Source organism: Brachionichthys hirsutus, chromosome 18 (assembly GCF_040956055.1).
Source record: "Brachionichthys hirsutus isolate HB-005 chromosome 18, CSIRO-AGI_Bhir_v1, whole genome shotgun sequence".
NCBI lineage: Eukaryota > Metazoa > Chordata > Actinopteri > Lophiiformes > Brachionichthyidae > Brachionichthys > Brachionichthys hirsutus.
Genome location: NC_090914.1, coordinates 8,454,595 through 8,473,305, shown reverse-complemented (window position 1 = coordinate 8,473,305; position 18,711 = coordinate 8,454,595). Strand labels below are relative to the sequence as shown.

The window sequence follows — 18,711 nt, the reverse complement described above, 5'->3', positions numbered from 1 at the left end:
AATGAAGGAGGCCGTGGAGCCCGAGTGAAGGAATGTGAGGACTTGTCTAAAACCAGGGATTTTTTTTTCTCCATGTTTTTTTTTGTTTTGTTGGTGTTTGTTTATTCTGAAACCATCTCATCCATAATGACTGCAATGTTCTTGGCAGTGATGTAGAGGAGGTGTACTGGCGTTCATGCTGCTTCCTCACTGCTCATTGGTGCTTGCATTTGTGACATGGTGAGTGGGAGCGAGCGTGGATGATTTTCTACATGAAACCATGACTGTGTTGACACTTTGCTGAATTCGACATGTCTTATCAAACTATTTGGTGCTGGGCGATTGGATGTAGCCGCTAAAGCTGTGTCTGCAAGATCTGAAACATTGTGCTATTTAAAGGGAAAGCCCCAAACCAAGTCTTTAATGTCGTCTTTGCAGTGCACAGTTGTTTACAACTCTTACATTCGATGCTCCTGTGGACACAACCATTTCTTTAAAAAAAAAAAAAAAAAAAAACCCACCTAGATTTAGTGAACTGTCAAAATTGGTGCTCATCACTTTCTGTCGTGATTCCACCATTTCAAAACTGTAGTAATGCATGTTGTATAGAATTTGATATAACTGGTTTTATGACTGAGATGTACCGCGATGACTGAAGTTTTTAAAAGATAACCCATTGTAAATGAAGTTTTCTTGTTTTTCACCATTTGTAAGATTGAATAAAATTGGGAGATGTTTTAAGCAAATTTTGCAAGTTGTGATGACTCCAGTTCTGCTTGAAAGCTATGCTACAATAAAGGATTGAAGTGAGAAGCAGCTCATTGATTCAGCGTGTTGAGCAGACCTCGGGTGGCTCCAGATGGTTAGGAGGGGTTTATATGGTGACTTTTGACAAATCAGCACTGAGGGGAAAATGAATTCACACAGGTACTTAGCAGCTCCCTCTTGTGGCGGAGGAAAGCATCACTTAGTGTGTGGAGATACAGTATTCCAAACATCTGTTGGGCAGGATTTGGGACCTATACTCAAGATGATGCAATATATCACAAAAAAATGTAAGTTGATTAAAATGAAAAGGGCATCCAAGGAGAGGCCCGATTGAATCGCCGCGGCCTCAATTCCGATTTTTGCGATTCGTGTCAGCGTTATTCTGTGACCCCTACGCATACATGGGGTCTGAAATATAACTATAATCTTGGTCATATTTTGATGTGTGGTTGAACTTTTGTCACAAAGTACTGTTATGCAATCACTGGTATAAACAACTTATTTGACAGAGGTAATAAAAAAAATCTTGAGCGATAAGACCGAAAGAAACGGCGAAATATGTATTTATGAAACCAGCCATGTCTGGACATCCTATATTTTAGCACATTTTAGGACCTAAAATTCAAGTTATAATTGCAAACATTTTTTCTGAAATCTGGGCGATGACAAAGATGCTTGCTTCCCCGCAGATATTTTTAACAGACGACTGGTTGCAATGTGACGACATTTGGTTCGACTCAGACGTGGAGCGTTTGGACCCTTAATGATAGTTTAAAACAAACATTTTTATAGTGTCTACGGCAGCACAAACCCAACACCTGTGCTCACCATCGATGTGCTGGAGTTCATTCTACAAAGCCCATACAAACAGCACCTTCTTGGAGTCCTGTGGGTGTTTTTAGCCACCCACAGTTGGACCGATGCTCGTTTCAAACCAACTATTTCCTGTGCACCCAATTTAACCTTGAGTCATCCAACCCATGGCCACCACAGGAAGGGTGTGTGCCACACATAATATCTCTATTTCTGTTCTTCATGTGCATCTTAGTCAGCTTTTCTTTTAGGGATATTCTTCCCCTGTCAGACTATAGTGTCCCTCATTCAGGGATCGTAACCATGCAGCACTCTACATCCTGAATCATACTTATCAGACGCACACAAATTCGGACAGATATCTATGCACGCCTGCTAGACAGCAGATATACGGTAGATTAAAGGGAAACATATTCTTGGAAGTGCATCTTAATTTCAGAGTATTGCTTGTGAAATTGACCAACAAGTAGCTCTGCACCTCATGCACTGATGGGCTGGCAGGCGGTCTCCGAATGACAGACGGCCATCTCCAGCGGTTTCCCTCAGCAGTCTTCCTCTCTCCTCGGGCCCCTCACCTAACCTCACCTCACCTCGGGCCCCTCACCTAACCGCAGTCTTGCTCTCTCTCCCGGGGAAGATCAAACAGCAGCTGCCCTGCCAGGGGACCATCCCTGTTCCTCATCCCACACACTAGGACTATTTTCAGCGTACCTATATTCAGACATGCATGGCAGGGTAACATTCGGCATAAAATTTGGCTGTCAAGTAAGCACCCAGTGGCCGTCATGTGGGTAGGAACTTATACTTTATGATCCCTATCCGTCTCAGCTTCTATACAGAGAGCAGTCGTGTGAAGGATATTTATTGCTCTCAAGTACTGACGTGGTATTTCTAGTTTATGCAGCTCAATGAAGGAAATACACATCACTTGCTTCTTTTTTTTTTTTTTTGTGGTGCGGGAATCAAATTCTTCAAAGATTTTGTTCTGAAGTAAAAGTCCGTCCCACACACAAACATCATCAACATGAGGAACACAATAAACTTTTCTTTGTGCGATTATAGTGATTAAAGACCATAACTGTGTTGAAGATATGTCCGTGATCTCATATAGCCTAATGCTTCCAGAAGGCCTCCAATGTCAACGCTTATAATGCCTTGGACGTTTAGGGTGCAAAAGACCTTAGAACATTATGATGGAAGTACAGGATGACCATTCCCATGCTCAGTTATGTCTCTGTTGCAGCAATTTTTGGATTGATACCATGTGTTTCACACTTGTGGTGCAACACAGTAGCTTGTTTGTAAAATTCAGTGAGATTGGGATTATATTGGAGGTCATACTAGGTAAATTCATAGGGTGAAGTTTAAAAAACAAAATCTGCATAATAAAATGGATGAATGAATGAAAAGGAGCTCAGTTAATTTACAAGAGTGTCAGATTTTCAGTTCTATCCAGTTTGGTGAAATCTACCTTTCATTTATTCACTTTCTGCATCCTCTCATCCGGTGTGGGGATTGTGGAGTGAACTCTAACTCTGCTCTTTCATCTTAAAACTATGAGTTGAAGGTTAATGATTTGTAAGTGTGTTTTTGCACAAGATATTTCATTTGTGCTTCCAATTATTGTGTCTGTATAAATGTTCAAAATCATTCAACAAGTACTTCTGAGAAAAAAAACTTTTGTTTAGACATCTTTTATTTTGGTAATTATGCTTTACATGACATGACGCATGCTCAGGGATATAACAAAGTTGCTGGTAGTCGGTGTTTGTATGACAGTATTCTGGTGACTCATTATAATGGTCAATTTGACCATTGCCATTTCACAATATTCAAGTCACATACAAGGATTACAGTTACAACGTGTTGCACAGAAAGTATTTCTTTACTTTTAAGAAGATTATTGGTCACTCAAACAAAAACAAGCAGGCACAAAATGTAAAAAAAAAAAATGGACGAACACTAAATTAAGAATCATCAGTTTAGGTCAGTATAAAAGGAACAGAGTGGAAAAGAAAAGTCAGGTCACAACACAGTTATAAATCCTCGATTTCACACGCTGTCTCCTTTGCTAAAACTCACTGGTAACTTTGTGGATTGCTTCTTCCATCCCTGATTACCTGTTTTCATAAATTAATTTTACTTCTCCTAAGCCCCCTTTTCTTGTAGATTTCAAGTCGTGATGCAACTATTCCTCAAATAAGGGTGAACAACCTGTCTGTTTGGATGAGGGAAGGGGAAAAAAAAAATTGGGAGTTTACTTTAGTTTGAGAAATAGATTGCAAATTTAGTTGGGTGGCTTTTTGGAACTAGTATCAACCTATCACGTTGAAGCGATAAGGAATCCAGAGAACGAGCAGTGAACATTCTCAGCAGCAAAGACCCCATTAGCCTCCTCATCAGGGATTTGGATGTAGACCGTGTCCTGTTCATCAAGCAAGAGCACGGCACTACCGGACATCTGGTCCAGGAAGCCCTTGTTGTATTCATCGTACGTGAACATAACAGGCTGGCCATTCTTGTACAGAGCCACCAGGGCATGAGCACCATTAACATGGATGCTATAGGAAAAGTAGTAAACACCAGGAATCTGGCAGGTGAAAATGCCAGACTCAGGGTCATAGTGATTCTCAGCGTTGTACACGATATGGTCAAACCTAATGGGACTGCCAGCGGCAGGGTAGGGGGTGGTCAGAGATGCAGTGAAAGCAGACATGGGGGACTTGACCATAATCTCACTCATTTCCATGCCTTTCTCATACACCATTTCAGCAGGAGGACCAGGAGGGCCAGGGGGACCAGGAGGGCCAACTGGGCCTGTTTCTCCATCAGCACCAGGTTCACCAGGCTGACCTGAAGGACCTTCTGGTCCAGTGATACCTTTAGCGGACAAACCAGCAGGGCCAGGAGGACCAGGGAGACCTGAATGTCCCTTAAGGCCGGGAGCACCAGTAGGACCTTGAGGCCCAGTGGGCCCTCTTGCGCCTGGACCACCATCGGAACCAGAGACGCCTGTCTCACCCGGACGGCCTGTGTGACCTTTGGGTCCAGCAGGGCCTGGAATACCTGGGGAACCTGGGGTACCTGGAGCTCCTATGTTACCTTTGTCACCTGTGGCTCCAGTGCCTCCTCTGGGTCCAGGAGGACCAGCTGCACCTGGATAACCCTGCTTGCCTGTAAATCCCTGTGATCCCTGATCTCCCTTGTTTCCTTTAGATCCTTGAGGTCCACTTGGACCCGTATCACCTTTAGCACCAGCAGAACCAGGTGCACCTTGGAAACCTCTTGCACCCTGAGGTCCAGCAGAACCAGTGGCACCAGCTGCACCAGAAGCTCCAGTATAACCAGTTGGACCTTGCTCACCCTTTGTACCTGGGGCACCTGTGCTACCTGTAGCTCCCCTCTCTCCCTTTTCTCCATTTGAACCAGGCTTTCCATATCCGGGGACTCCCGGGGCACCTGAAGCTCCAGCGGGTCCCTGGTGACCTTTAGGGCCAACTGGACCAGGCAGACCTGGGGCTCCATTCTCTCCTGGTTTTCCTGAAACACCTACACCTGGGGCACCAGTGTGTCCCTTGGCTCCCATTGCTCCCATTGGACCTGGGGCACCATCTCTACCTGGGCTACCTGACTTTCCTGACTCACCGGGCATACCTGCTCTTCCTGGCTTTCCAACTCCAGATATACCTGGTGCACCAGTTGCTCCCACGGGTCCTTCAGGCCCTGTCTCTCCCTGAGCTCCAGGAGCTCCCAGCCCTCTATCACCCCTTGCTCCTGGTAGTCCAGGTATACCTGGATGTCCTTTCAGACCAGATTCTCCTCTGGGTCCCATTGCTCCAGGCAAACCTCCAGGTCCAGGCTTTCCATTAGCGGAGAGGCCAGCAGGTCCAGGGCTTCCATGAGATCCAGGGGCTCCCCTTGGTCCCTGAGGGCCACTGGCCCCGGTGTCTCCCTTCTCTCCATGCGCTCCAGGACTTCCAGGTTTGCCAGGTCCACCATTGCTTCCGGGTTTGCCAGCAATTGAGCGACCAGGAGATCCAGGGGACCCAGGTGGTCCTTGTGGTCCAGGGAAGCCTTCACCGTTCTCACCTGCTGGTCCAGGAGGTCCAGCAGGTCCCTCAGGTCCGGGCTCACCTGGAGGACCAGGCTCGCCTGCAACTGAAAAAGTGACCATCATTAGTACCACAAACAAACAAACAAAGAAGCAAGCACATAAAGCTGCGATGAAGAAGCACTCTTGAACTGTGTTGTTACTCTCACTTTCAAAATTGTGCTTGTAAAGTAATGAAATGATGTTGAACAAATGTAAACCTACAAATAAGAGTGGAAATATAAAACAGACACTTCAGACACTTTCCAGTAGATGTTAAAGGAAATGTAAAGCTATATTATATACATAAACATATTCAGACAGTAGCCTCGCGGAACAAGGGTCTAATATCTCTATTGCCTATGATCACTTGAACAGAGATGCATTTGCCAGATTTGAATGCCAAGGGTCAATTAAATCTTATTGGGTAAATGTTCAATAATCAAATATGCAGCAAATGTTTTTATGTCATTATATAATTAAAAATGTTTGATGCATGAAAAACAATTGAATGTTCTAATTCAAAGATACTTGAGTACTATAGGAGAAGCAGTTTTTATTCCCAGGAACAGTCTTGTAGTTTGGAGGGTTCACTTAATGGTGCTGATTAACTTTGCAATATTTTAAATTCATCTATTTATTTAATTTAATTGTTGTTTTGTAAGATGCACAGACATGTGTTGTGCGACTTTGTCTGTGAAGCAGTAGATCTAAATGAAAAGGAGCTTTTTTATTTGCTGCCTTAATGTGGTCACATGTTTTCGAGCGTAAAAGGCTCGATCCGTGGTTCACTGCTGCTGCATTTGGTTGAACCCAAACAGATGTTTCTACTTCTGCGTGAAAAAGGCACACCCAAACAAACCACACTCTTGGGTGACTGACTGGACTATAATTATTGGTGTCAAACTAAAAATAATTCAGTAACAGCTACATTCTCGAATAAAATATAGCAGCATGTTGATTCATTAAAAAAAAGCAATATTTCATGTTTCATGCAGCATTTTAGCCATCACCCAAAAGCCCATCTTAAGTAACATCTTCAAAAGGCAGCTAAACACTTTTAACAGAACTATGAAGAGAATAGAGTTTACACTATAATATAGAAGAGAACCTCTTTTGGGAATCCATGTTGTCTTGCAACTTAATGTTCCTCAAAACTTTAGATATTTAGTTCAAGTAAATCAAAACAATAATCAGTTCTTCAAATTTGGTGAGCATGCAGAGCACTTTAGAAAAAAATGTCCCATTATAATTTCATTTTAATAAAGCTAAATCCATAGGATGAATGAAAGACTCTTAAAAAATTAATCCCATAATATTCAAAACTTAGCTCTAAGTTGACCTGATGTGATTGGAGAAGCATGCAGACTGCTGGAGCCAATCAGAGCACACAGCAACACCAGAGCAAGGTGGAGTTTGAGTTTTCAAAGAAATAGGCATCTATGTGTGACCAGTATTAATGCATGGGTTTCCTGAGATGCTGATTTCTGAGTCGAATATTCAGAGGTAATGCAGGACTGTCTTAAATGTTGGTCAAGTAAAATTGCCTTCAGTGAAGAAAATCTGGCTTTAGAAGCAATTTACGGACAAAATAGATGACAACAACTCAAATGCTCAAATGCTAGCATGCTCCATTGCCAAACATGTTGCACAGACTGCAGAGAGATATGCTTTCTTACCCTGGCTCTTTACAGAGTAGGGCTGGTACTGGGGGGAAGCCTTCACCGCCCTTACCACATACCGCTCCCTGGTGGCTGCAGTCAAGGCCACCATGACGAGGAAGATGCTTGCTACTCGTAAGTCCATCTTACAAAGTCCAACCTGTACGGAATAACAAGGAAACAATCAGCACTACTACTAGCAAGCCTTCGCTGTATAAAAAAATAAAAATATATATAATTAATCGAGTTGAGACTTTGCTGAGTGTACAGGTTGCAAATCTTTACCATAAGCTCATGTTTAGCAAATAGATTGATGCACATTTTGATATGGAATCATTCAGAGCATCCTGTAACTTCTGGGATTTTCGTCAGTCTGTTAAAGTAAGTCAAACTCATGCTCACTTCTCCAGTTTTCCATAGGAACAACTCAAGGCCTAAACAAAGCCCAGATCCCCAAAGCATTCCCGCTGAGTTAAAAGGGCTGTTTAGAGGTGAAGAGAAAATATACATACCAGCATCCAAAGTGGGGAAGGTCAGTCTCTTCAGCACCAGCGGTCTCCTGGTGCTTCTGTATATCCTTAGAGTATGCGCTCTACTGAGGATATGCTGCTTTCCAGTACAATGATGTGGGTATTTATACCATATCTACTCCTTGCATCATTAAAAAAAAAGAAAAAGCCCCCACCAGGCAAGTACCTCCCTCCTCAGAGCTAGGCTGCAATTAACAAACAGATCTGCCCAAAGCAGGCATGTCACATCAAGGTGCCTCCATGTCTTGAGTATACAGACACATGATTATCCCTTATTCCAGTCGTCTTTTGAGCTACAAAACAATCACGTTCAAAGTAAAAATAAATAAATAAATTGAGTTAATACATGAGAAAGAACACAAGCAAAAGCAATGCGGGAGGAACGAATGTAATCCAGAAATACGTTGACATTGTTTTGCACTCGTCTAAACTGTTGTTCATCAACATGAGCTCAGGATACATTTAAATTTCTGAATGTTTACAAGACCCCCTGTTTAAATACGACAACTTCTGAAAATAGTCAAAGCACGTCTCTAAAAAAAAGGCACCATATTTGTAGTGTCACCTTCACAAAGCCTGCATTGAGGATGCACAGTACCCGACTCATTTGCATCTCGTCCAGCCAGCTGGTGGAGACTCACCCATACCTATCCTGACTGTCTGATCTCCTCCACCCTTGCATTGATGGGGTAAAGAAGGGAAACGTTGGCGAGAGATGCACAGCAGGTTCTAATTGCTTTGGATTGAAAGCAAAAAAATACATATGCTTAGTCCTAATAGAATCCCATCTTCGTAGGGATTCTCATTTAATTTTAGCACTTTTCCTCACGGTATTTTTTGGTCATATCTTTTTGGCTTATTGCACAAAGTAGCCTTGGACCATTTCAGGATGGACACTGTTCTCTTATGTATTTTTAAAAAGGGCTACCCTTCAAAGTGCTTATAAATCTATATAAGGAGCCACTGGAGAAGGCATTTGGGTTTGTCTCTGCACTGTCTTGTGAATGCCACCTAATGTCCTTCAGCCCTCAATTGTAGTTTACTATTTGCACACCAGAGGGCAGGTTCTACCACTGGGCAGCTTCTCTCAATTGGAACACGATGATGATGCTGCTGCTGTGGAGAAGGGGCCATGCCGCTGTGGCCGCTTGTTATTTTTGGTTCCCTGGGTGCCTACACACAACATCAAAGGATTCAGGCCTACAATTACATATACTTTCTGTTGTGATGCTGTATTTTCCTCAATCAGCTCCATCCTCTCTTATCCTCCCTCGCCCTAACCCTCCACCTTGCATTGCTTATGTTGAAATCTTCCAACTGTAATTTCTCAATTTCAGCCCAGCCACATGGGAAATGCATACACCCAAATAATCACATGTTGCCAAATACACAAGAAGCCATAAATGTTGTGTAGAGGACCATGCCGGAATGATCTTGTGCTCTTAAAATGTACATACTGCTGACAACATGAATATATTTGCAGAAAGGAGGATGACGAGCATTTGGGCTTCTATGTGAGGCGGCCATACCACACGTGTTTGACAGACAGGCGTCTTTCACTGGGGTATAATTAAAGATTCTACAAAATGGGGCATGCTACCTTTTTTTCAGCCTGCGAATTAGGTAAAATTATCTGCAATTTTCCAAAGTGTTGCCTTGCATCACATTTGGCAAACAATGTTTGAGTTTGCTCTTCCTGTCCAATAAAAAATAAAGTAATTTGTGATCTTCATTTCCAAATGCTTGAAATTTGAGAACCGAGACATGAGTTACTGGCCTGCAGCAAAACATGCAGACTGACTGACGACCTGTGGCTGTTGAGCATTGAGAAAATAACATAAAACTGCATGTACAAGTCAAGCAAATAGAAGATGAATCTCAACGCAAAATTACAAATGCTGGCGGTTGCTGATATTTGCTCTTGTTTTATCAGCAGAGCAACATGGTGTTTATCCAGCATGCATTCAGCATGCAGATGGTGACTCTATAGATAATACATTATTTTATTCTAAAATCTTTATACTTGCGGCCCAAGAGGAGACTATGCCGAATTTAGTGTAATTTAGAAGAAATGAGCAAAAGACGGTGGCGTTTGGACTTTACGTGTTTTTAGGTTCAAATGATTTCAGTTCATGTTTTTTATGCATTTTGCAGGCCAAACCACCGCCAGAGTTCTGCTGTTTTTAGTTCAATGGTCTGAGAACAATGTTTCATCTCTTTCTGAATAAAAAAGCAACAACAGCTTCACGTCTACACGTGAGCCAGAGAAGACGCAGACACACTCATCCTCAGCGCTGGAACCATAGTGTACTTTAGCTTGAGGAAGACTTTGAATTAACAGTGTAATTTGGATGTTGTTTATAACCTCGCAGCATATTTTTTTGTTTTCCAAACACGCCACTACACTCGTTTGCGAAAGACTCTGGTCTCCATGTGCTTGCAGAATTGAAGGCTATATGAAAACACATGCCAGAGTCTCTCTGCTCAGCTCATTACAGCACCACAGCAGCTTGATGTGGTTGCCAGATTTTATTGAAATAACCATCAGGACTTACGTTAACAGTCTTCAAACCGAAGACCGTGACGTCGATCTACACTCATATTGTTGGGAGCCCCTCGGTGTGAAATACGCATGGTCTTTCAGTTTTGTGTCACTTCAAACATGTAATACGTGGCCTGAAATGCTTTTATTGCATTTGAGGAGAAGAAAAATGGTAATTTTGAACAGCACACACCCAAATTCTTTTTTCTGCACCCAAAGAGAGCACACTAAAGCTTCTCTTAGGCATCAAAACTAAATTTCTTCAAACCTCTCCAATGTTGAAACTTAAAATGAAGAATATTGAAAAAAAGACATCCACCACTGGGTTCATATTAGAATGATTTATTAACTTGTACAGATTATAGATTCAAAATAAATATGGGGAAAAAAACAAGCATGGGAAGCTGTGACGATGCACATTTTCTTTTTTGCCTCTGCACAAGACAGATGATGGCATTTGAGGTCTTACTTGTTGCTGAGGCTTTCATTCATATCTGACAACATCCCATAGAGTTTGCCGAAGCTGGGCCTTGTTTCTGGAAATGTTAGTCATGTTTGTGAATTTACTCTATAACGATAACAGTGTTTGGAAGAAAGGTTTTCACATTTTGTTCTCTCCAATAGACATGAATTGACGTTTCTGGTTTCTCTGCCTTGCGGACCGAGGCTCAACCTACACCCAAGAAGAGAACATAATTGGCAGTTGATATAAGGGGATCCGACCGAGCATGTGAGTTAAGCAACGGCTAAAGATATACCATCATGGCTGGGATACAAATTTAATGTTTCAATAAACTCCATGGACCACTAAGAGCTACTTTAAACTTTATGAATGGCAGACTTGACGGGGGCCCTCGTGAGTGATTGGTGGGGAAATTACAGGGTCCTGAAAACAAACATGGACCTAAATGGAGCCGGAAGTGTAAAAGTAACTGAGAAATGGTGGTGGTGATGGCAGCCTTTGATATGTTTTAGAGGTCACCAGTTTGAAGTCCCAGAACGGCAGGAAAACGGGGGGACATGGATGAGACGGAAACCGTCCGATGTCCCTCAAGAACATCCATGTGTGAATTCATGTCAGCTCTTGAATCTAAAGCAGGCAAATTGTCCTGAGGTTCAACAGCCAGACACCGTGAATGTGTTTAATCGTGAAAACTCATGAAATTCACTCTGTAATTAAGTTAAAAATGCTTGGAAATGTACGCTCGTTTGCCTCCTGTGATGTTATCACCAGACCGTTTTCACACATACCTCTGGAAGCAGGGACCTGCCTACTGCCAGTCAACCATGTGCTGCTTGATCTCGACTGTGAGATTTGAATGCTTCCAACATTTATTTCTGCCCATTTGAGGAAATCAGATTTTAATAGCTGCAGCAGCGAAAAAAACCATTGAACTAGAAGCCAGACAGTTTATGTTGCTCTCATGATTTACTACAAAGGTAAAAAGGTCAGAATAGCATATAAAGATATTATTTTATCCAGCAAGGAAAACAGTTGCTTTTTCCATTTCATCAGTCTACTATACTTTTAATGGCCTTGCTTTCTTATAGAATATTCCCCATCAAAGAGACAGACTGCTGGGAGCATCTACTTATCGTGGTATCAAAGTAAAAAAAAAGAAACTACCATCAAGAGATTTTTAGCATTTAAGTGAAGGCGGTGGATTCCTAACTAATCAGAGACATTAAGCCTGTGAAAATGTCAGGCTCCGCTCTCTGTATCAGGCAGAGTCAACCATTTCACAAGTAAAGTGGAGAAGGGAAAGACAGCAGGCTGAAAACGCCCCGTTCCTTTTCATTGCAGAGGTGGATTTATTTTAGACCTCGGTGCGTGATTGCATTCGACTTAAACACAAACTGCATGTGGGATGTGTGGGGCGAACGACTGAAATGCTTGGAAAAACAATGTTTATGCATTTTAATGTCACCTCACTTTCTGAGACAGAGCTGCGACATAATGGCTTGTGGAGAGACAGGACAAGTGTTTTCGGTTCGTGTCCAGTCATCTAAAAATAAAGGAAGGAGCCAACGTAGGAGCTGAACTGCTAGTTAGTGCCCACACATTTCACGTGTCTTTGCTCATAGTCTTTGTAAAGACATGACCACAGCAGATCAGCTGGGGTGTAATGCACAACATGTCCATAATGTTGCTCAGGTTAAAGTCGCCATTCAGGCAGTTCTGCGTTGACGATGGACTCAAATACATGTTTTAAAAACAGGATAAATACATAGAAGGAACAGAGTAGGGGCCCACATATAAAATGATTGCTCTGTTTTCTTATCATCCGGATTATGGCAGTCGTCAAAGGTTAAATCAGAATTTGAAGATATCATTTCTCACCCAAGAAGCTTCATTTCTGTGAAATCGGTTGTTTGAACTGTATTATATATACCAGCAGATTTATTTCTGTTAAAATAGAGGAAATCAGATCGGATTGATTATATATATATATAACATTGCCGGTCTGTGTTATAATAAAAACAACAAAAACATTTCATCTGGCTCTGCAATTTGGAAAAAAATAAACAAACAGAAAACCCAACACTGAGACGAGTGGTTCACTACAGATGTTTTGGAATTTGTTATTGGTAATCCACAGAGAGGAGAAAATCCCAGACTAAATCTGGATAACACACAAGTGAAGATTCATTCCACAAGGTTTACAAGTTGGTAGCTGGCGTCTTGATGTTTGTTTAAAGGGTTTTGGTCACCAGAAGTCATATTTGTAGGATATTCTGAAGATTCATGCCAAAGGTGGATCCAAGTTGCAAAAACACTTGTGTTGTGTTGTGAGTATGTCCAGAGTCTGAAGTGGCCTGCGATGGTGGAAATGCATGCGCCCAAGATATTTCTTGACTTCAGTGTCTCTTTTGAACACCTACCATAAGGGATACCATAGAGCGTTAAACATGTCTCGCCACAGGTCATCCGAGAACGTCCCTGACATTTAGACAAAACAAATCTGAAGTCAAACTTCTCACAAGCTAAATTTGGCCGATTTGTGTTTTCTCAGAACTGTATAAAACACAATGAATGAACTTTTGTGTGAGCAGTTCTTCAGGATAATGAGAAATTATTCTGCAGTGATTTAAACTTTATTTTCCCCACACATACAAAAATTATGGTTGAAAAACTATTTAATGGAGCTATTAGACCTTCATTAAAATGAAATGGGCTGTTAAACCAGTTCTTTTTTGAGCAGGTTGCACATTTGTAATCTTCTGTTTTAACATTTACACGGGCATGCATACCCCCCCCCCCCTGTGTTTAAAGGTTAAGGCTGAGTTGTCAGTTTTGTTTTGTTTTATTCCAGTGAGCCACTGGTTTGTCTGCCTGTCCCATCCAGAACAGAGCCAAGTGGTCTTTAATGACAAGCGACTGCTAGTCATTAGGGCACACTGGAGCTGTCTTAAGTGACCACAGCTGTTAACCAGATTGATCCACATGTAAAACTTTCCTTTCCTCTAAACATAAATTATAATGCCACTTCCCAGACCTTTCTGCCTCCAGCAGCTTGCTGAAAGATCCTTTTAGGACAGCCCTGATGAATGTTTTGGTATGACCTTATTTCCCAACAAAGAGCCTCTGTTAATCTCCTCTATAATTCCTGCACCAAATCTTTTTTTTCTTTTTCCTAGATAATGCATCGACTGTAAATAGCATTTTTCCAAAGGTACGGGCTTTGCTTTTAAGGCTCAGCTTAAGCCAGTAAGTGTATGCCTTTGGAGCTGGACAGAGTCTGGCACAAGGTGAACTGCTACATCTGCACAGTTGGTATTTTTCTCAGCTATTAAAGGTCTGCATTTCAAACAAAATCTCCAAATGTGGAAGTTTACGGTTCTGTGGTCAAGGAAGAGAGAGTCACAGTACGAATACTGGTTCACTTTCCTGCTACAGAGTTTACGTTGGTCTTGTCTCATTCTGGTCAAATTGCAACAGCTCGTGGTTGAATTAAACTGTAGTTGCTGTTTAATCATGTTTCATGCCAGACAGACAGGTGGATTCAGGCGGCGCCTTCAAACACCTGTAGGAATAAATGGCAGCAGCTTTCTCAGAGGACTTTGAGTACATCGGGTCAACAGTGCAGAGTGATGGAGAATGTGGACAGGAAGTGAAGAATTGTGTGCAGGCAGGTGGAGGAAAGTATCAGGTGTGCTCTGTGGTAGGAGAGTGTCAGCGAGGATGAAGGGAAAGACAGTGGTGAGACCAGCCATGATGGACGGCTTAGAGACAGTGGCTCTGAGGAAAAGACAGGAGGCGGAGCTAGAAGTGGCGGCAATGAAGAGGCTGAGGTTCTTCTTGGGAGTGACCAAGTTGGATAGGATTAGAAATGAAGCAATAAGAGGGACTAGAAATGAGGCAATAAGAGGGACAGAGAAGGTTAAACGTTTTGGAGATCAGGATTTGACGGTGGTATTGTTCCTCCGGACATGTCCTTTGGAAATATTGATTAGAAGTGCTCCATTTAGGCTGGACACTCATCGTTTGCTAAAACTATAACCGACCAAGTAAGCTTCAAATAACGGAGAAGTTTTCTTTGAACATAGCTCGCATTTGCAGGTTCCATCGTGCAGGAAGTCACACAGACGGGAAACGTTTGTAGTCTGGCGTTGCATTACGTACGTAGAAAAGAATGATTCTTTCCTGTTATTTGGCTCTTTAGTCATTTACATGTGCTGCGTATGCTTTCCTAACAGATCTGAAATTCAAGATTTAAAACCTAAATAAGATTAGTTTCTTTGTTTGCACTCTTTTCTCCAAAGTCTTCCACTTTCACTCCCATGTGCCCCCCCCCCCCCCCCCCCCCCTCTCCCCCACCGTTGATTGCAGTTTGATCCCATCGAGCTCACAGACAAGCGGTTTGCCTCATTGAAATTAAACTAATTATATTCCATGCCTGCACACACGCAACTACCGTAAGGTATACTTTCACCCTCTATTATCTCTTCAAGGTTTCATGACTGTGAAACACCCTCTTCAAATTAAAGGTCGGAAATGTGCCAAAGCCTGACATTATAAGCTGTGGAGTTGTCAGGAGTGAAAACGTGCCCGGTCTCTCCAGTCAGCAGTGGGTTGGCATCAGTTGTCAGCACACAGCTTAAACATAAGCTCCAGTTTGGGTCTTCTCCTCCAGTCTGCAGGAGAGCTGAGGCGAGCTCCTTCAGACAGTTTAAGCTTCCTGATGTGTGATGAAATGCAATAATGTAATAAAGCCTGGTGTTGGTTTAGGTGTTTAGACAATGGAGAGGTTTTTTTTCCCGGACGCTGTGATTCAGTGTGTGAAACTGCTGTATCTGGACTCACAGGGGTTGAGCATATGTTGAAATCTAACCGAACACACAGCAAATAATCCATCAAAGATGGCGCTGGTGAGAAACAGTAACCCGGCCGGACGATCGCGAGCATTGTATGTAAGCTAAACAGCTGAAATATGCCTTTGACAAGAAATAAGCAACACATGCAATACTCCTGTTAACAACAGTCACCCATACAGTTAAACAATGCGCTAAAATATGTGCAGAAACAGAATCTTTATTCATTAGTTTCATCTGACTTTATAAAATGACTTCTCTATGGTCTTTGTGTCTGTGGAGGCAATGTGGGAGGACAATCTGTACTGTGAACAAAAGCCTGTGAGCTGGCATTTGCCTTGCCATCGAAAGAGGAGGTGGCAAGCTTGATGCCTTCGATCAAGTTTAGATGATTCATGAGTGAGAAAGAATGAATTCCTGCTGCACAAATTATTATTAACCTTAAAATGGGATTGAAATTAAAATATCACCGCAACAGAAGCCAAACAGAACAAATATTAGCTTTTCTTAGGTACCCTTGTGGTCAGAGAACATTCAATACTCTTTGGGAACTGCCTTTTTAGAGGGAAATTATTGAAGTGCTCTTGAAATAGCCTCAAGTATAGGTGTGTGTTTGTGCATGAAACCACAGAGCTGTCGTGCAGCTTCGCATCAGCCGAGAATCGGTCCGTTCCTCGGCACTCGGGGGTAGTTAGGGTTCCTGAAAGACTTAATGAAAGCCTTGAAATGCTTTCGGTGCCATACTCTCAGAGATGTTCGATCTGTAGAAATAGAATTGTAATTCTATGCTAAAACGCAATGCACCTCTAATTTGTCCGAGCGCTGATTGGAGCGTTGTTTACTATAATTAGTTTATGAATGTGCTTTTCTGCTCTAAAATACAGATTACCAGCGATTCCTGCTTCAGTGGCTTCAAATGGAAGATTGAACGAGGCCTTTTTGGGCTTGGAGTCGGCTTTCGCCCTGCTCTTTGGTTTTTATTGTGTGGGTTACAGTAAGTTCAGTCCTAGATAGCAGAGGGAGGGCGTTTTTGACTCCGGCGGTTGATATTGGGGCACACAGGGACATTTTTAACTCCCTGGTCTGTGTGTTGTGGTGAAGGGTGTGTTTAGTTGTGAGGATTGGTGCTAAATGTCTAATTATATGCGACCCCACGTTCTCAACTTTCCCAGGGTACAGTAACAGCAACTTAATGTGAGCCATGCTCTGTAATCACTGCCAAATACCACATGAAGCCCAGTCCTCCAGATAAATCCCAGAATCGGGGACCCTGTGGTGCAGAACACACGTCCTGTCTGCTGTTAGAGATTTATTTATGTCTGTTACACAGAGTAGAAACCAAGAAGTCATTTTTGTGGTGATGTGTTCATCACTTGCCAGCAAGAGAATTTAAGATCTACGAAAGGTAGAACTCTAAATGTGTCTGACATGTAAATATGCCAAGGAGGTTGTTTGTCTGTTTGTTAGCAGAATTATGGAAAAACTGCCGGATGGATCTTGATGAAAAAAACAATTTATGGATTCAAAAATCAGTTAAAAATAGACATCAACTCTGATTCACTTTTATTTTTCATGCTTGGTATATAAAGATACCAAGAATAATATATAACCTTGTGATCATGATCCAGATCACCATGTGGACGGTGTAAATCCAGTTAGGAAGGGAATGAGATTTGCACTTGCCAAATTTTCTAGGCTACTTATATGTTCAAATAAACCCTTCAACAAGATTGACAAAATCTTATTTGTTATGCTTTAAAATCATATAGCTAATGAAGTGAATAAATGGGTATGGAGCAGTTACACATCAGATTGTAGTTTCTGCCCGGCGTTTAGATTAGTCAGCTGGTCTGTGTTTCTGTTCCCAGAAACCCAAATGGTCCGGAGATGAAAGGTGCTGCACCTGGGAATGAGATATATGCATGAAGATTGAATAAAAAACACAGCTTGACCATTTGGGCCGAGCATTTAGCTCTCCACCTGAAATTCACTCATTATAAAAGAACAGTGAAAGCACATGAACCAGCCAGAGAGTACTCTAAAAATGAACTTTCATTCGTCATTTCATACAAAACTCAGTCATTAGTTATACAGAATACAGATCATTAAGCAAATACCAGCTGTTCATTTAGGAATACTTCTATTTAGGGAATTCTTCCATGTGGAGGCTATGGTTCTGAATAAACTAAAGACCATTGGGAAAATATTCTCAAAACATTCTGTCCCATACTGGGACCGTTTTTTATTTATTTTTATAAACATAAATAAACCTTTAAAGTCTTGACTTACAGTTTTGTTATGTGGAAAAACTGGACAATAAAATCAAATGTTATTATTGGTCGAATAAATCCAATGACACCAGAATAGTTCCAACACTTACTGGATAAACCCTGCACAACATTAAAATATGCCTTGTCTTTCTCAAATAGTCAATTTTGAGCATAACAGAAGCAGGCAGTGAACAGCATAATCCCTGTCGGCGTGGTTTGATCTCTCTATGCCTCTCTATTAGGATGCATATAACCTCTGCCTCCATGCAGCATGGTGGAGTGAGTGTCTGTGGTCACTCTCTGCCCTCTGAGTCTCCTTAGGCAGGGCGATCTGACACATTTCTCCCAGTGGCATTCTGCCAAACCCCAAGGTAGCAAGCCATGGAAATGAAAGCCCTAGGAGTTAAAAAAAGACAAAAACACCATCTTCATCTATTTATTCCAAAGCTTGTTCTGAAATATCTATAGAATTAGCTTTGCTGGGGAAAGTTGGAATTAAAGTTCAATCATTTAGGTTTTCTGCTACCTTACCATTATTGCTACCAAAAGGGTTGCAAATTAAGATTCTCCTTGTCTCTGTGCAACCACTAAAAGACTGAAAAATGCGTCATAAGGGACATGATACAGTAATTTGTGGCTTTGACTATAAATATGATGCATGATGCACAGTGAAGCATTGTGCATTCATTTTCTCATAGACCCCATTAGTGAGGTATACCCATCATAATCCCGAGGCAGCATTTAA

General features: G+C 41.9%; 1 protein-coding gene across 1 annotated transcript; it reads right to left on the bottom strand.

The window, feature by feature from the left end:
* Window positions 1-3,883: 3,883 nt before the first annotated feature.
* col10a1a (collagen, type X, alpha 1a) lies at window positions 3,884-7,456 on the bottom strand. Its single transcript, XM_068751964.1, has 2 exons — window positions 7,330-7,456; window positions 3,884-5,718 (listed from the first exon to the last, which is right to left on the bottom strand). Exons 1-2 carry the CDS (start codon window positions 7,454-7,456, stop codon window positions 3,884-3,886), a joined length of 1,962 nt encoding a protein of 653 aa, XP_068608065.1.
* Window positions 7,457-18,711: the final 11,255 nt, after the last annotated feature.